Source organism: Mandrillus leucophaeus, unplaced genomic scaffold, assembly GCF_000951045.1.
Source record: "Mandrillus leucophaeus isolate KB7577 unplaced genomic scaffold, Mleu.le_1.0 Scaffold843, whole genome shotgun sequence".
NCBI lineage: Eukaryota > Metazoa > Chordata > Mammalia > Primates > Cercopithecidae > Mandrillus > Mandrillus leucophaeus.
The window spans coordinates 897,250-915,332 of NW_012109175.1; the positions used below are offsets into that span (position 1 = coordinate 897,250).

The 18,083-nt window shown below is 45.1% G+C and overlaps 1 protein-coding gene across 1 annotated transcript in view; it reads right to left on the reverse strand.

Moving 5' to 3' along the window:
- Positions 1 to 18,083, reverse strand: part of KAT2B (K(lysine) acetyltransferase 2B) — a 140,442-nt gene that overhangs the window by 121,472 nt on the left and 887 nt on the right. Inside the window, exon 2 of the mRNA XM_011968452.1 lies at positions 17,941 to 18,079. Coding sequence (XP_011823842.1) covers positions 17,941 to 18,079 — 139 coding nt within the window. The remainder of the gene's footprint in view (positions 1 to 17,940; positions 18,080 to 18,083) is intronic.

The window sequence follows — 18,083 nt, forward strand, 5'->3', positions numbered from 1 at the left end:
AAAAAAAAAAAAAAAAAAATGAAGATTAAGATTCAGTGGTTGTCGGGTGGAACCTGAGATTCTACATTTCTAAAAGTTCCTGGGTGAACTCCACTCTTTGAGTAGCAAAGATTTGAAGAGATAAAGATGGTTTGACTTCAGAAACACCTTTCTCTTCTCCCTGAATTAACTTTAGCTTTTCATATACAGATTAAATGGTTCAGTAATCCTCCCTGGGACATAAGCCCTTTTTCTTCCTCCACTGTGAGACAATCCTTCCAGTTCACACAGTTGCACATGGAAGGCCAGCAGAAGATTCCATAATGCTATGACTTCAAGCTGGGATTTTTAAACTATGGGAACTTTAAAAATCTGACACAAGTGAAAAGAGGAAAGTGTATCAGGTGGGGGTCGGGGTTCCCTCAGGAGAACAAAATTGCCTGGAATTGAGATAGAAATAGAATTGTAAGAGAGAAAAGATAACTAGTTAGGTAATTCACTATCAGAAGCATCTCTGAAAACCTTTTTTTTTTTTTTTGAGACAGAGTCTCGCTCTGTTGCCCAGGCTGCGGTGCAGTGGTGCAATCTTGGCCCACTGCAATGTCTGCCTCCCAGGTTCAATCAATTCTCCTGCCTCAGCCTCCCGAGTAGCTGGGATTACAAGTACCTGCCAACACGCCCAGCTAATTTTTGTATTTTTAGTAGAGACAGGGTTTCACCATGTTGGCCAGGCTGGTCTTGAACTCCTGACCCTCAGGTGATCTTCCTGCCTCGGCCTCCCAAAGTGCTGAGATCAGAGACGTGAGCCACCGCACCTGGCTGAATACCTTAATTTAGAGTGCCATTTTGGTCTGTAAAGCCACAGGGAATCAAAAAAACAAATACTGAAGAGTGGTCAAGGCTACAGAAGGAGAGTGGAAAGCATATCATGAGGAAATGACCCAAGACAAAACAACCCAGGTATAAATAAACACCTCATTCAAATTCTCATCTATGCTCTCCATGGTTCCTCCAAAATCAAATCAACAGAAAATCTTCATGACATCCCTGTCTGGAAGAAATCCTTGTGTTTATGCTGGAGTTGAATAAGAAACTGCCCTCCCTTTGTTAAATATTATAATTAGGCCCCGCTGACAGAAAGGTCTGGAACCCCCTTGGCTGGCTGTCTGAAGATACTGGAATGGCTCCAGTGGCTACCAAATAGCCTAGGGGTTGGCCAGACCCTTCATTACATCTGAGTGACCTCTCCAGGAGCAAACCTAAGCATGCATCACCCCTGGAAGGGCCTCAGGAGGTCCTGAGTGACACTGGGGCCTAGAAACTAGTACCCTGGAATGCTAAATCCAAGACAATTTCTTTCCATTTAATACACACACACAGAATTTATCAGAAATTATCTGTCAAAATGCCAGAGAAGTCAACTTAGACCTCAACACAGTGGAAAGATCTGTCAAACTGCTTGGCTAACATTGAGCAGTTCAGACAACCACTGACTAACAGAATTTTTCACTCTTCCGCCTGTTGTTTTGGCACCAAATCAACCAGGATGAGCAAAATAAATAGTGCCTTACATGTTGTTTCCTTGGATAGCTCACGTTCTCATGGTATCAGTCATTATCTGAGATGACGACTCTCACATCCACATAACCAGCCCAACCTGTAAAGCGGAACTTCCAGCCCTCATTTCTAACTGCCTACATCCAGCATTTCTGCCCAGTAAGTTTTATAAAAAGGCTTGCCCTCCATCCCAATTCTCCCTTTTCAACTACCCTATTCCCTTTGTATTCCCTTTGTTGGCACTGTCCTTCTCCCAGCTCCTAAAGTTAAACTGCACTCAATGCCCTCATCCAGGCCAACTGATTCTTCTTTCAAACTTTGTCAGATCTATACCTTGTCCATTCTCATTGCCAGGGCCCCAGTTCAGGCCCTTATCAGCCAACTAAAAGAAATACTTCTTCCCCTCTTCCAATACATTCCCACTCCCAACCTTCCTCCTAATACCAGTTCACATCACTCTACTCTAAAATACCACTTAAGAACGTCAAGCATTTGTGTTTGCTACTTTCCAAGGCAATTGCAGTCCAAATCATGTCATGTTCCCCTCCCAACAACCCTGTAGGACAAGTAATTCAATGCTTAGAGAAGGGGTGTGGCTTGCCTGAGTTCACCCAGCTGGCAAAGGACAAGGAGCCAACACCAAAACCTAGAACTCCTCTGTGGCATTCTAAAATACCTTGTGCCTCCTCCTTCTTAAAGGGCAAGGACACAATTACCAAATGGATTCAGTTCAAAATTTTCTACCTGAAATTCAAGACTTTCTATCAACTCATTTCTTCCTAACCTAGCAGACCCTATTTCCCAGTTTCTCTTTGCCCGTATTTCTCTTTTCCTCCAAGTTATTTAGCATTGTTTTGATTGTAATAGTAACTGACATCTATGCGGCATTCTGAATGTTCCAGATGCTATACCAAGTTGCTAAATACATTATTTCATTTTATCATCAAAACAGCATTTTTCTATTAACAGACATATCTAATGTATCTCCTCCAACAAAGAACTCTTTATTCTTACCCAAACCTGCTTCTCCTATGGTATTCTCTATCTTGGTAAATGGAACTACATCCATTCAATTGTTCAGACCAAAAACCTAGACATTATCCTTCATTTCTGTCTTTTCATCACCCCCTCCCCCATAACAAATTAGGTCCTGTTGCCTCTACCCTCACAATATAGCCCAAACTAATTCTCACCGCTCCATTCCTATTACCCTAGCCCAAGACACCATCTACTCATACCTAGACTACGATAACTTCCAACTGGCCTTCTTTATCCACCGTTTCTCTCATATACTTTAGTATTCTCAGAGCAGCCAGAGGGGTCACTTCAAACCGGAAATCTAATTTGAATTCACTGGAAACAGCCCAGATGTCCCTAACAAGTCAACAGATAAACCAACTAGTATGTCCATACATCAGAATACTCCTCAGTAATAAACAGAAATTAACTATCAATGCATCCAACAACATGGATTAATCTCAAAAATATACTGAGTGAAAGAACAGTATGTACTATGTGGTAACATTTATATGAAAAATAGCTAAATTAACTTAAAGTGACACAAATCAGATCAGTGGTTCCTTCCGCGGGAGAGAGATTTGAACAGCAAGGAGCAGGCGGAAATTTTCTAGGGAGATGAAAAGTTCTGTGTCTTGATACATATTTGTTGAAACTTATCAGAATTAAAGATCTTGACATCACTGTGTAAAAATTCTATGTTGGCAATCTGGACCCCATTTATCCCTTCCCCCTAATCTCCTACATTCATGCCCCCCACCCCACCCACCTCCATCTAGCCACACAGGTCTCCTGACAGGCCTCACACACACCAAGCCACTTCTGGCCCCAGAGTCTTTGCACGGCACCCTCTTCCTCACTTCTTGACATGCAGGCCTCAGTCCGTGTCCCTTCTGCAGAAGGACTTTCCTGGGCATGTATCTAGAGGAATTCCCCAGGCACTCTCATTTAATTCTCTGTTTTCATTCTCTGCGAGGCACTTACTACTTTCTGTTATTTTCTGGCTTATTGTCTGCTTCTGCTACCAGAAAGCAGACTCTGCAAGAATAAGGACCCATCTGTCACTGTATCACCAGCATCTAAATCAACACCTGGCACATTAAATAACAATTTGTTGAGTGAACGGAAAAAGTTGACATATATCACTGTCTCCATATTACAGCTGCGAAATCTGAGGCTTGTAAAGCATAAGCAACCTCCCTATGGTCACACATCAGGGTTCAAACCCAGGCAGTCTGGTGCCCAGGTCCATGTTCTAAACTAGTCTCATGTCTGGCTCACATCAGTTTTGCTTCTCTGCTCGGTTTTACGCTATTCCCTCCACCTGGGCTGGGCCTCTCTCCCACCCTTTCACCTGCCCCTAGCTCATGATGGTTTCTCCCTGCATTGACTTCACGCTTGATTATTCATTTGAATTCTTCTTTCACTCCTTATCTGTCTCCTCAACAAGAAAAGGGCTCCTTGTGGCTTTTGCTTCCTTTTGCACATGTAGCAGAGAAGTGGCCACAGGCCCCTAACCAGGGCTCACAGATGTGTTCCTTCAGAGGTGGGATGAGTCAGGTAGTCCTGTGAGTATGTGCAAATCCTGAGTTACATGACTCACTTCGTTATTTCAAAGTATGCTGACCTTGGCGTCTTTGGCATTCTGCCATCTAGTTTCAACACCAGCTTGTCAGAGCTGATGCAAATTGGCACTGCCACCATCAATCACTATGATATTACTCAGGTCTCATCCTCGTACTTCTGGAACCTCCTGCATACCGCACAAACCTCGCAAAAGGCTGCACAAGCCAAGAGTATGCAATGCATGGGGACTGATTAGGATGGCACGGAATGTAATGGAAGCAACCCCATACAATCCCATACACTGACAAGATTGCCCTAAGCCTCCTCCTGAGATTAAGTGATGTATTGTTCCAAGTGGATCATTAGAGACATTATTCACACTTTTTTTCCAAAATAAATGCATCCATCTCCTTCACACCTGTAATACCAGCACTTTGGAAGGCCAAAGTAGGTGGATCACGAGGTCAGGAATTCAAGACCAACCTGGCCAATATGGTAAAACCCCGTCTCTACTAAAGATACAAAAATTAGCCAGGCATGGTGGCGGGCCCCTGTAATCCCAGCTACTCAGGAGGCTGAGGCAGAGAATGGCTTGAACCCGGGAGGCGGAGGTCGCAGTGAGCCAAGATCACACCACTGCACTCCAGCCTGGGCGACAGAGTGAGACTCCATCTCAAAAAAAACAAAAAACAAAAACAAAAACAAGCCTAAAGCCAGGCACAATGGCTCATGCCTGTAATCCCAGCACTTTGGGAGGCCGAGGCGGGTGGATCACTTGAGGTTAGGAGTTTGAGACCAGCCTGGCCAACACGGCGAGACCCCATCTCTATTAAAAATACAAAAATTAGCTAGGTGTGGTGGTACATGCCTGTAATCTCAGCTACTCAGGAGACTGAGGCAGGAGAATCACTTGAATCTGGAGGTGGAAGTTACGGTGAGCTGAGATCATGCCACTGCACTCCAGCCTGAGCTACAGAGTGAGACTCCGTCTCAAAAAATAAAATAAAATAAAATAAAAAGAAATAAATAATAAGCCTAAACAGTAAAAGAACAAATAAAGAAAGTCTACTGTAGACTTTAAAGTGGGCCACAAAGTAGCAAAAAATATAAATAGTAGTTTAAAGAATGCCTTCAAATACAATTGATTTTTTTTAAGTTTACTAATACCGTACAGACTTCTAGACTATATGTTAAAACTTTGTCTCACTTCGTAGCTTTTAACTCACTGATCTCATAACACTCATGATACCTTTGTGAGTTTTTTCATTTTGTCTTGTTTTTTTGAGACAGGGTCTCACTCCGTCACTCAGGCTAGAGTGCAGCGTCACACTCATGGCTCACCACAGCCTCGACCTCCTGGACTCAAGTGATCCTCCTGCCTCAGCCTCCCGAATAGCTAAGACTATAGACACGTGCCACCACGCCCAGCTAATTTTTGTATTTTTATAGAGATGGGGTCTCATTATGTTGCCCAGGCTGGTCTCAAACCCTTGAGCTCAAGCAATCTGCCCACCTTGGCCACCCAAAAGTAGGATCCCACACCTGTAATAGGCATGAGCCACCATTCCTGGCCTTGAGAATTTAACTGTAACTTGCAGAAGAGGAAACAGTGGTTGGAGAGGATTAAAATATAGGTGATTCCTCTTTGCTTGATTTGTAGGAGACGTTCACGCCATCAGATAAGTGTTGCTTGTCATCAAGTCTGCCATGAACCAAGGGGAACCACACTTAACTATAAGTAGGTGTTGTTCCAACCCCAGCTGGAGGCTGCCCTGCTGCAGACCACAAAGCTAGCTACTAAACCTCCCTGCACCTTAGTTTCCTCATCTTTCTTTTCTGAAGACAGGGTCTAGCTCTTGTCACCCAGGCTGGAGTGCAGTGGTGTGATCTCAGCTCATCACAACCTCCACCTCCTGGGTTCAAGCAATTCTCCTGCCTCAGCCTCCCAAATAGCTGGGATTACAGGCACCCACCACCGCACCCGGCTAATTTTCATGTTTTTTTTCAGTAGAGATGGGGTCTTACTATGTTGGCCAGCCTGGTCTCAAACTCCCGACCTCAGGGGATCCGACTGCCTCGGCCTCCCAAAGTGCTGGGATTACAGGCATGAGCCACTGTGCCCAGGCTCTTTTTCTTCTTTTTTTTTTTTAAGAGACAGGGTCTCTCTCCATAGCCCAGGCTGGATCACCCCCTCAGCCTCCTAAAGTGCTGGGATTACAGGCATGAGCCGCCATGCCTGGCCATCTCTACAACACAGTTTCCTTTCCACCAATCTCACAAAGCCTGTGAATATCAAATTATCAACATATTCAACAAATATTTATCAAGTGCCTACTATGTGCAAGGTATGATCCACCTGGGATATGAATTTAATGGAAAATTTAATGGAATTTAATCCCCATACAACTTGTCACCCCTCATGGGCTGAGGCCTTACGGGCTCCGTAAACCCAAATCTCTGCTTCATGGAGCTTCTATTGTCATAAGGCAAACAGACAAGAAACCATTTTTTAAAATACAATTTCCAAATATTAGTAAGTGCAGTAAAGGAAAATAAAACAAGATAAGATTATGGAGTGATAGATGGGGTGCTGCTAGTTTAGACCGGAGAGTCACGAAGGCTTCTCTGAGAAGCTGGCATTTAAGAACAGACTGGAATAAGGCTTTGAGGACAAGATAAACAGATACATGGGAGAGAAAAGTGTGCAAAGCGGCAGGTAACCACATGCACAATTAGATGTTAGAGATGAATGTGATTCAAAATTATAAAGGACTCGATTCCATTTCAATTATAACTAGGTGATAAATTATCTTAAGAAGTTTGAACAGGAGGTACCTGAGCAGAAATCTTCCAAAGCAGCCCGTGGAATTTAATGTTAAATGAATAAATAAATGGCAATAGAGGTAACACCCCACGTGTCCAAACACACAGTCTTTAAGTAAATTCCCATTTGGTTAAACATATCAATTACGGAAAAGACTAATTTATAAGTGGATCGTTCGAATGAAGCCATTAAATAACAAGCTCATCACATATTCAATCCTACTTTTCAGGGACAGTTGTTATGAAAAATCTTTGTGGAGCTGTAGAGTCATCTTTGCTTCTCACTGCCGTTCCTGGGGAGAGGGTGGCATTTAATGGCCTCAGCAGGTAGTTCTAAAGAACACGGGAACATCTCTATCAACTAAGCCCACGTAACAAAGGTGGCACTGCCCACTGGAGCTTTATACACTGGGCTCTGGTCAACCTTTTAGGAAAGCTGCCATCACTCTCAACATGTATGGTTCTGCATGGCTCACCGACTACAATGTATAACAACTCTAGTCATCTTCCAGAACCAGGGACAGGTGGCAACAGGATTTCACATGAATATTTACTAGTAAGGACTCACCAATACGGACTCCAGGGGAGAAGGAGTCGTGCAGGCTAGACATACCACCAGCAGTGACATCATCAGCCCACATGCACCCATCTCCTCATCATTCTGCCTCTCTTCCTTTCCGTATTCCTTATCTATATCTACCTGGCCAAGTACCCCTCCTTGATTTATTTATTTATTTATTTATTTTTTGAGACAGAGTATCGCTCTGTCACCCAGGCTACAGTACGGTGGTGTGATCTTGGCTGACTGTAACCTCTGCCTCCTGGGTTCAAGTCATTCTCGTGCCTCAGCCTCCAAAGAAGTTGGGACTGTAAGTGTGTGCCACCATGCCCAGCTAATTTTTGTATTTTAGTAGAAACAAGGTTTTGTCATGTTGGCCAGGCTGGTCTTGATCTTCTGGCCTCAAGTGATCTGCCCACCTCAGCCTCTCAAAGTGCTGGGATTATAGGTGTGAGCCACCATGCCCGGCCACCTCCTTGATTTCTTATCCACATTCCTGCCATTCCGGGTTCTTCTGAATTTGACTATCAAATTCCCATCCTTTCTTTCAAAAGCCTAGTTAAAGATTCATCCCATGAGGTTGTCCATGTCCAATGACTTCCATCCTGAAAACTGCTGGCAATGTTTTAATTTTTTAATTTAAAAACATGTGTCTTTACAAACTACTGCTATACGCAACAATACAGATGCATCTGACATACATAATGTTGAGTGAAAGAACCCAGACACAAATAATTCATACCATATGATTCAATTTATGGAAAGTTTAAGAACAGACAAAACTAATCACCGGTAATAGAAGTCAAAATAAGGATTACCAGGAGTGGGGAGGAGGCACAAGAAAACCCTCTGAGATGCTGGAAATGTCCTACTGCTTCATCTAGGTGGCAGTTGCATAGATGTATACATATGTAAAAATTAATTGCGCTGTAAACATGATTTGAGCCCTTTATGCATAATGCAACTGAAAGATTTTTTTTAATGACTCCTTTTTATCATGCTGAGATACTGTTGCGTGAACAGTCTTATATAAACTGGTTGGGGGACTTCTAAATTTTTTTTTTTTTTTTTTTGAGACAGGGTCTCACTCCATTGCCCAGGCTAGAGTGCAGTGGTGTGATCTCAGCTCACTGCAACCTCCGCCTCCCGGGCTCAAGCCGTCCTCCCACATCAGCCTTCTGAGTAGCTGGGACTACAGGCGCAAGCTACCATGCCCTGCTAATATTTGTATTTTTAGTAGAGACCAGGTCTCACCGTATTGCCCAGGCTGGTCTCGAACTCCTGAGCTCAAGTAATCTGCCTGCCTCAGCCTCCCGAAATGCTAGGATTACAAGGGGGAGCCACAGTGCCCAGCTGGACTTCTAAACTTTCAAGACAGTCAATTTCTTAACTTTCTGACACATTTGGCACCTTCTATAGCCTGAGTAGGTATCTCTTTCATCTTCCTTCAACAGGGAATTCTACTGGGCCAGCACAGTGACCAGTCTTGATTGTCACCTTTAAAACAATCAAGAGCATGTATATGTCTGTCCTGGGCCAGTAATAAAGAATACTTATTTTGTTTACTTTATGGCCTGCACAGGTTCAATGGACTAGAAAATCCTTTGAACATACCTCTCAAATGGAGTACAATAAATTTCAGATAGTAGAATGCCTAAAACAAATGTAATCCTCTTCGGAAACCATTGGGAAGAAAAGCGACTCCCTCCACCCCAGGCAAAAGTTTTGGAAGAGGAGGCAAAATGGTGCATAGGAAAGAGGATCTACTTGGTCGGGCATTTTCCTGAGTAACCACTGTAGCTTGAAGAAGTCACTTAACCTCTTTGGGTCTCAGTTCCCTGCTAGTAAAATGACCTCCCTTACCTTCCACTTACCCCAGGTAGAAGAATCAAATGACGTGAGACATAACACTTTGGCAAACACACAAACTGCTAATACCAATGGAACGTTTTTTACAAATAAAATTAAATAGACATTTGTGGAATGCCTAGGTTCCAAGAACTTTCATATATGCTGAAGTATTTAATCTTCACAATAAGTCAATGAGGTGGCACCTGGACTCCTACTTCACCAAAGAGGAAACTGAAACTAGGCAGTTAAGGTGCTGCCGGGTCGGGCGCGGTGGCTCATGCCTGTAATCCTGGCACTTTGGGAAGCCAAGGCGGGAGGATCACGAGGTCAAGAGAGGAGACCATCCTGGCCAACATAATGAAACCCCGTCTCTACTAAAAATGCAAAAATTAGCCAGGCATGGTGGCACGGGCCTGTAGTCCCAGCTACTGGGGAGGCTGAGGCAGGAGAGAATCACTTTAACCCGGGAGGCGGGGGTTGCAGTGCATGCCACTGCACTCCAGACTGGCGACAGAGCAAGACTCCGTCTCCAAAAAAAGAAAAGCGGGGCGCTGCCCAAGGGCACCCAGCATAGAGGGAAGGAAGCAAGGATTCCCCTCCTCTCCAAATGTGCAAGTAGCCAGTGTGCCTATTCTAATTCCCCGTTTGAATCAGATGACCACAGCAGAAAAGTATCATGCAAGAGTAGGCAACTGTTGACAATTTTTCCCAAATAGCCACTTTTCTCTTAACGACAGACTAAATCAGAAGCCACTGAGCCTTGAAAATCCTAATTTTATTGGCACTACACTGAGTATTCAGCTGAGAAGCAGATGTGCTGACTGCTCCCAGGCATCTTACAGGAAAGTGTATATTTCACCCTCCATAGTCACTATGAAGGGTGGGACCCTATGGATTTACTTAACTACCACAGAATTAAATCTGTCTAACACCAAGGCAACTGGGTTTAAATCTGCCGGGTGATTTTTAAAAACAAAACAAAATAAAAACCTTAAACAGTGCTACATCACAAATCGCTATTTGCAAGCACACACTTCCTAAAACAAAACAGTCCTCAGCAGATTTTGCTGTTTTGCCCCGTAAACTACTTTCTCAGTTATATAAAACTACAAATTGCAATCTGAAGGCTTTGCAGGCTTGAATTTCCATCTTTCCTGAAAATTTCTGAGGACACAGAATTAAACTTGGACATCTTTCTCTCAGGCTTTTTGTATTGTGCCTGCCAAATGAAACATTTTTTCCTTTGTATGCTTGGCTTTATGATACTGTATTTTAGAGAAGTCACCACAGGATATAATTGTAGGCAATAAACTTATGTGGCTAAAGATTGATCTTTTAAAACAACATCTTATCCACCCCCCTCCATGTTTTGTATTTTGCTGTGACAATATTGCCTATTGGAAGCATTGCCAAAAACATATTTCTAATTTAGTTTCTGTTTGCAAACCAACAACCAATTTGATACAAAATATCACTTTAAAAAGGCAGTCATGGGCCTTGTGTGGTGGCTCAGTCCTGTAGTCCCAGCACTTCGGGAGGCCCAGGCAGGCAGATCACCTGAGGTCAGGAGTCTGAGACCAGCCTGGCCCACATGGTGAAACCCTGTCTCTACTAAAAATACAAAAAAAATTAGCACGGCATGGTGGCACTTGCCTGTAATCCCAGCTACTCGGGAGGCTGAGGCAGGCGAATTGCTTGAACCCAGGAGGCAGAGGTTGCAGTAAACTGAGATCACACCACTGCACTCCACTACAGCCTGGGCGACAGTGTGAGACTCCGTCCCAAAAAAAAAAAAAAAAAGGTACTCATGGCAAGAGGAAACTCGGGGGATGGAAGAAGTCATAACACTGGGTTGTGGTGATGGATGTACAACTACATACATTAATTCAAAAGCAGCTGACTGCAGTTACAGTGGGCAAGTTTTATGATCTATAAATTATACCGCAATAAAACTGTTTAAAATATATGTCCATGATTCACAAAGTGAGATTTTTCAGATTTTAAGTGTTAGTCAAATTCATATTAAAAGCATTGGTTTAGGCTAGGCGTGGTGGTTCATGCCTGTAATCCCAGCACTTCGGAAGGCCAAGGCAGGCCAATTGCTTGAGCCCAGGAGTTCAAGACCAGACTGTTAAACATGGCAAAACCCAGGTTGGCGAAACATCTCTATAAAAACTACAAAAATTAGCCAGGCATGGTGACATGCACCTGTGTCCCAGCTACTTGGGAGACTAGGGTGGAAGAATCACCTGAGCCCACTGCACTCTAGCCTGGGAAAGAGAGTAAGACTCTGCCTCAAAAAAGCCTCAACAAAAAAAAGGCAAAACAAAAAACACTGATTTTTTTTCTTTCTGTGCTGCAAGGGTATTTGTCTAAAACATGCTTTCTCAACTTCTGTTAATTCTATTAATATTCTGGACCAGATAATTCTTTGTTGGGGAGAGTTGTCCTGTGCACTGTGGGATGTATAGCAACATTCCTGACCCACTCACTAGTTGCCAGTTGCATTCCCTCCTCCCAACTGCAAAGATTGAAAATGTCTCCAGACATTGTCAAATGTCCCCTGGGAGCTGAAATAGCTCCTTGGTGAGAGCCACTGCTCTAGATGCTGACAATTGAAAAAGACATTTGCTCTCTTGGGGAGTGATTGACAAATACAAAGGTGTTGGGGGCGCTCTCCAACTGTAAGTCTTGTTCTAGTGCCCCACCCACCAGCCCTTAGCCAACAAAGGATGCTTTTTCTTTTATGGTGGCACATCCACCTATGCTCTCTGTATATGCTACAGCCAGTGCTACTTCTAGATTATAAATCATTATTATTATTATTTTGAGACAAGGTCTACTGCAGTGGCATGATCTCAGCTCACTGCAACTTCTGTCTCCTGGGCTCAAGCTATCCTCCCACCTCAACCTCCTGAGTAGCTGGGGACTACAGGCATGCACCACCATGCCCAGCTAATTTTTGTAGAGACAGGGTTTCACCATGTTGCCCAGGCTGGTCTCGAACTCGGGAGCTCAAGTAATCTGTCTGCGCTGGCCACCCAAACTGCTGGGATTACAGGCATGAGCCACCACGCTCCGGCCCTATTTGTTCAATTAAGACTAATTTTATAGTCCTGTGTCCATGAAACTCCTTAAATGTGACAACTTGCCCAGAACCTACGCAACTGGGTTCTCCATAAATGCTTCGTGGCCACTGGCTCTGATATATGAGTAAAGCACCAGGCAATTCAGTTTAGCCAGCATTAACCTAGCATCTTTATGTTCTAGGAATTCTGGGGACACTTTTTTCTTTTAATTTTAAGGTTGAAGTCATGACCACCACCTTATACATGCAGTCATTGAGGCTCAGAGAAAAACTAAGTGACTTGTGCCTAAGATCACACAAGTGGCAGAGCTGGGGTGGATTCAGGACTGAGTCTGTTGCTCTTACTCGACTTCCAAGTTAACAGTGTCTCCCCTACCTTCTGAGGGCTTGCCATGGGCAACACACCATGCTGGATGTCTAATACAGCCCATTTTAAAACCTCACTGTTATGCCACGAGGGGGGTAGCATCATTCCTTTACAGACAGGAAAATAAAGGCTTAAATGAAATCCTTATCCAAGGTTGCAGAGCTGGATATCCCAAAATTTGAACTCAGATTAGCCTGAACTCGGAAGCCCATGTTAACCACTACACCCTATTGTCTCCCCTTATGTATTAATATAAATGGCCTGTTCCTTTAGGAAGGGTTAGCCAATGAGTTTTGTTTCTCTTTTGAAGTTAGTAGATGATACACTTTAATTCAAGAAGACTGGGATTTGGCCTACCCATACATTCACTTGAGGTTTCTTTTATAACATTAAAAACCCAATCCCAAGCAGGCATGGTGGTGCAGGCCTGTAGACCCAGCTACCCAAGAGGCTGAGGTGGGAGGATCAACTGAGTCAAGGGGTTCAAGGCTGCAGTGAGCTAGGATCATGCCAGTGCACTCCAGCCTGGGCAACAGAGCAAGACCCTGTCTCTAAAATAAATAAATAAATACGCCAGGTGTGGTGGCTCACACCTGTAATTCCAGCACTTTGGGAGGTTGAGGCAGGCAGACTGCTTGAGCCCAGGAGTTTGAAACCAGCCTGGCAAACATGGAGAACCCCATCTCTATCAAAAAGTACAAAAATTAGCTGAGTGTGGTGGTGCATGCCTGTGGTCTCAGCTACTCAGGAGGCTAAGGCAAAAGGATCACTTGAGCCTGGGAGATGTAGGTTGCAGTGAACCAAGATCACACCACTGTACTCCTGCCTGGGTGACAGAGCAAGATCCTGTCTCAAGAAATAAATAAATAAATAACCCAATCCTATCAATATCTGTGGGATACCTAGAACTGTCCTATATGACAAATCTCTACTCAGTTGTCAAGAAGTGATTAAGTTATAATTCCACAACTGCTATCATCACAGCTAATCATTTCTTGCACTTTCTCTTCTCTGGTTCATTCGCTTAGTCAATAACCGCATCACTAAGAATCTAAGATTCGAAATGCATATCAAATAATTGTACAAATCATAAAAATCGTAAGAAAAGCACCAGAAAGAGTACAGATGAATTTGGATAATTTCTAATGGGAAGGCTGCTCAGGAGGGTAAAGGAAAGGCAAGGAATCTGAGTTCTGTAGGAAGAGTTGGGAGCTAATTTTCAAGTGTGGAAAGAAGAGCTTCCAGTCCCAGGGAACAGCATGTGCAAAGCCCCTCACCCCACCTCACCCCTTACTAGGTGAAAGGAAACCATGTGCCTGAAGCCTTGAAAAGGAGCCACAGACAGCAGTAGCCGGGCCATGCAGGGCCTTCTGGACCACAATAAAGAGAAATTATAGGGCCTGAAATTGGGGTATAACATGGTCAGATCTACTTTTTTTTTTTTTTTTTTTGGAGACAGAATCTCGCTCAGTCACCCAGGCTGGAGTACAGTGGCGCAATCACAGCTCACTGCAACCTCTGCCACCACTCCTGGCTAATTTTTTACTTTTTGTAGAGACGAAGTCTCACTATATTACCCAGGCTGGCCTCAAACTCCTGGACTCAAGTGATCCTCCCGCCTCAGCCTCCTAAATTGCTGGGATTACAGGTATGAGCCACTGCGCCTGGCCTAGATCTACATTTTTAATGATTACTCTGGCTGTGCCACACATAAGCAAAATGACTCTGAAGCAACCTTTACCAGGACACAGTTCAAAGATCTGGATCCTGCAAAACAAGTTTGTTTGTTTCTTTTCTTTTTCTTTCTTTTGTTGTTTTTTTTTTTCCTTTTTCTTTTCTCTGGGGTGTGGCACGTCACCCTGGCTGAGTTAGCTCCCTTCTTTTTTGGTTTTGTTTGTGAAGTTTAAAGGCCAGATTTATATCAGGCCTGGGACCTGTTTTTCTTTCAAAAGCCCCCCAGCAAACTACCTTATCTCTTTCTAGATCCCTCCTCATTCTCTAATCTCTCTAATCTAACTTGCCAAGGGGCCTGTGGCAAAGGTAGAGCAATCTGTCCTTTCGGGCTTGCTCATATGAAGTGCAGAAACAAGCCAAGAGAGAACCACAGAGTCTGCTCTCTTACCCTCCCTAGTATCCAATCGAGCCCAGTTAATTTTTTTTTTTTTTTAAAAAAAAAGCAAATCTGAGATAGTGTCACTCCCCAGGTTAAGATTCCTGCACTCCTCAGTGCCCTCTTGGCCACGCACCCCTCACCCCCAACCAGGTGGCCCTAGGCAACAAAGGTCTGGCTGGAGTTGGCCCACCTCCAAGCTTCCAGAACTGCTTTCAGTTTCTCCACTACAAGAAGCTTCACCCCACCCCACTCTGCCCTGCCAAGAGTTCTTAGCAGCCACTGACACTTCCTCCAGGAAGGCAATCCCACCCTACCAGTGCCCCAGTCTATGAATTGTCCTGCTCTGGGTCCGTAAGTACTCCAAGAAAGTAGTTTTTCTGAACTTCTCTGTAATTCTGGTTCACTGCCCTCCTCCCTAGGCCCCAACACATGCATGCACACACATGCACTTGTGCACACACACAGTAAGTAACTCCTGAAGGACAAATTCTGTGTGTCATAGGCCCAGCACCTAGCACAATGCCTGACACCCAGTTGGTAACCCTCCAAATATTTACTGAATGAATGGACACATAAAAATGAAAACTTTCAGCCGGGCATGGTGGCTCATGCCTATAATCCCAGCACTCTGGGAAGCCAAGGCGGGCAAAGTGCTTGGGCTCAGGAGTTCGAGAACAGCCTGGGCAACAAGGTGAAACCCTGTCTCTACAAAGAATACAAAAAATAATAATAATAGTGTACTGGTGCATGCCTGTAGCCCCAGCTAGTCAGGAGGCTGATGTAGGAGGATCACCTGAGCCCAGGGAGATTGAGTCTGCAGTGAGCTACAATCACGCCACCGCACTCCAGCCTGCAGGCAGTGTGAAACCCTGTTCCAAAAAAAAAAGGCCTTAAAATAAATTTTCTATTTCTCTTGTTTGGTCATGAAAGTGACCAGAAAACACTCAAATCTCAAACTTTGGAAGTGGTGCTACATCTCACCCATGGAAATTTGAAAAGATCAAAAACATCAATGCAGGCCACATATGCTCATGGTTTCAGACAAAACCAAAACTTCAGGAAAGTTTTCAGATATTAAAGCTACAGCAGGCAGCAGGAAGTCTTTAAGAGGTGCTGGTAATGATAACCCAATAAATAAATGTTAAAATAAAGCCAGGACAGAAACACTGAGTTGACACAGTTCCTGCATGAGCCCACTTTGGCTGCAAAACGCCAAGGCCACCAAGTAATTGACCTTGCTCTTTTTTTTTCATAGGTTTTGGGGGAACAGGTGGTGTTTGATTACACAAATTCTTGAGTGGTGATCTGTGAGATTTTGGTGTATCCATCACCCAAGCAGTATGCCCTGAACCCACGACCTTGTTCTTAATTCTGTACCTAGCTCTCCCTTCTGCCTACTACAGTCAGTGGCCTGTTCTCATTCATCTAATGCCCTTCATGATCAACTCCTGGGCTTGCACCTTTCAAAAAGCACACTCCCCACTTCATCTTTTTTGCATTCCTTCTTCAGAAATAACCACACGGCATTATTATTTGTTTCCGTCTTTTCTGCTAAATTCAACGGGGACAAATAATATACTGTCCAGGTCTGAATTGGAATGTGGTCTGTGGACTAGCGTAGTGCCACTTGGGAGTTCGTCAGAAATGCAAACTCTTAGCTTCCACCTCAGACCACCTGATTCAGAATCAGCATTTTAACCAGCTTCCCCAGGAGATTCCTATGCACATGAAAGTTTGAGGAGCACTGGGCTAGATCCCAAATTCACTCAACAAATATTTATCGAACCAGTATAGGATACAGAGGTGCTCAACATAAACATGAGGATACGGTGTGGAAAAAGAGCAAGCACAGACATTCCATTGTGACTAAGAAGCTCCTGTAAGTACTAAGAAGAGTATAACCCAGATGTTCCACTAGAATAAATAATAGTTATGTCAAAATTCAGAAGTGGCCACTGCAGCTTGGTTGTGGGAATTGGGAATCCGGAATCTGGGAACTTGACCCTCTTTGCAGCAGGCAGGAAGAATACAGGGAGGTGTGTGAGTGTGTGTGAGTGTGTCTCTTCCCTGCCTCTGCCACAGGCCGCAGGAGCTGACAAGGCCAAGTCCCCGCCCCCCTCAGCTGTCACCCTGTCAAAACAAAGCCGCTGCTGACAGCGCAGGGCCAGCCTGCCCCGCGGCCTCGGGCAATCCTCCCACCTCGGGAGCACGGCCCCCACATCTGGATCTGCAGCTGGGATGACAGGGTGCCTAAACTGGCACGGAGAGTGGGTAGCAAGAAATGGGTGTCCTCAAACCAAGTAGTAGCGTACGCGGCGCTGGGCTGTCACCTTGCCAAATCCTGTTTACACCTCGAGCAGCTGGGACAGCGTTTTAACTAAACAAGTAATAATACAATAATGACAGGGCTGTCACTGCGCGCGGCAGCGCCTCCGCCCCCAGCCGAGGGCGTCAGGCGCCACAAGACCCTCGCCTCGGGCTCTGCCCACCTTCGCACCCCGCGCTTTCCTCCCCTTCGCTTTCCCAAAGCGCCAGGAGTCCGGGAGTCTTCTCCACCCCGACTCCTTGCACCCAGTTCCTCCCAGTGGGACACGGGAAGGGATCGACTGCAGAAGGGACCACTCAGTCCCCCAAAAGATGTTTCCCTGCCCCTGGGTCGCCCACCACATGGAGAGCACCGCTCCACTCCCGCGAAAGTGACTCCAGCGAGCTCCTACAGAGCAACAAAACCCCAGAGTAGCCCGGGAGCTCGGATTCCGAAGCTACTCCTTTCAAGCGGAAGGAATGAAGGGCTCTCCGTCTTAGTGATCCCCTTCTTCAAACCCAGCAGGACTCTTATCCAAGAAGAAGCTAATTGGGCTCGAGAGACAAGAGCACTTCCGCGGTGCAGCGGCCCCAGGCGGGAGGCGAGAGGCAGAAGGCAGAAGGCGGGAGGCGGAGGTGGAAGCGGGAGGGGGAGGGGGGTCCCGCGGGCTGGGCCCCTAGCACCCATCCGCGGTCCGAGAACGGCGAGCGCGTACCTTGCAGGCGGAGTACACTCCGAGTTTCTCCAGTTTCTTGGCCCGCGGAGCGGAGCGTAGTTGCGCCTTCTTCACGGCGATTCGGGCCGAGCCACCGCCTCCCGGTCCTTCGGCCGTGCCCGCTGCAGCCACTGCTGTTGCCG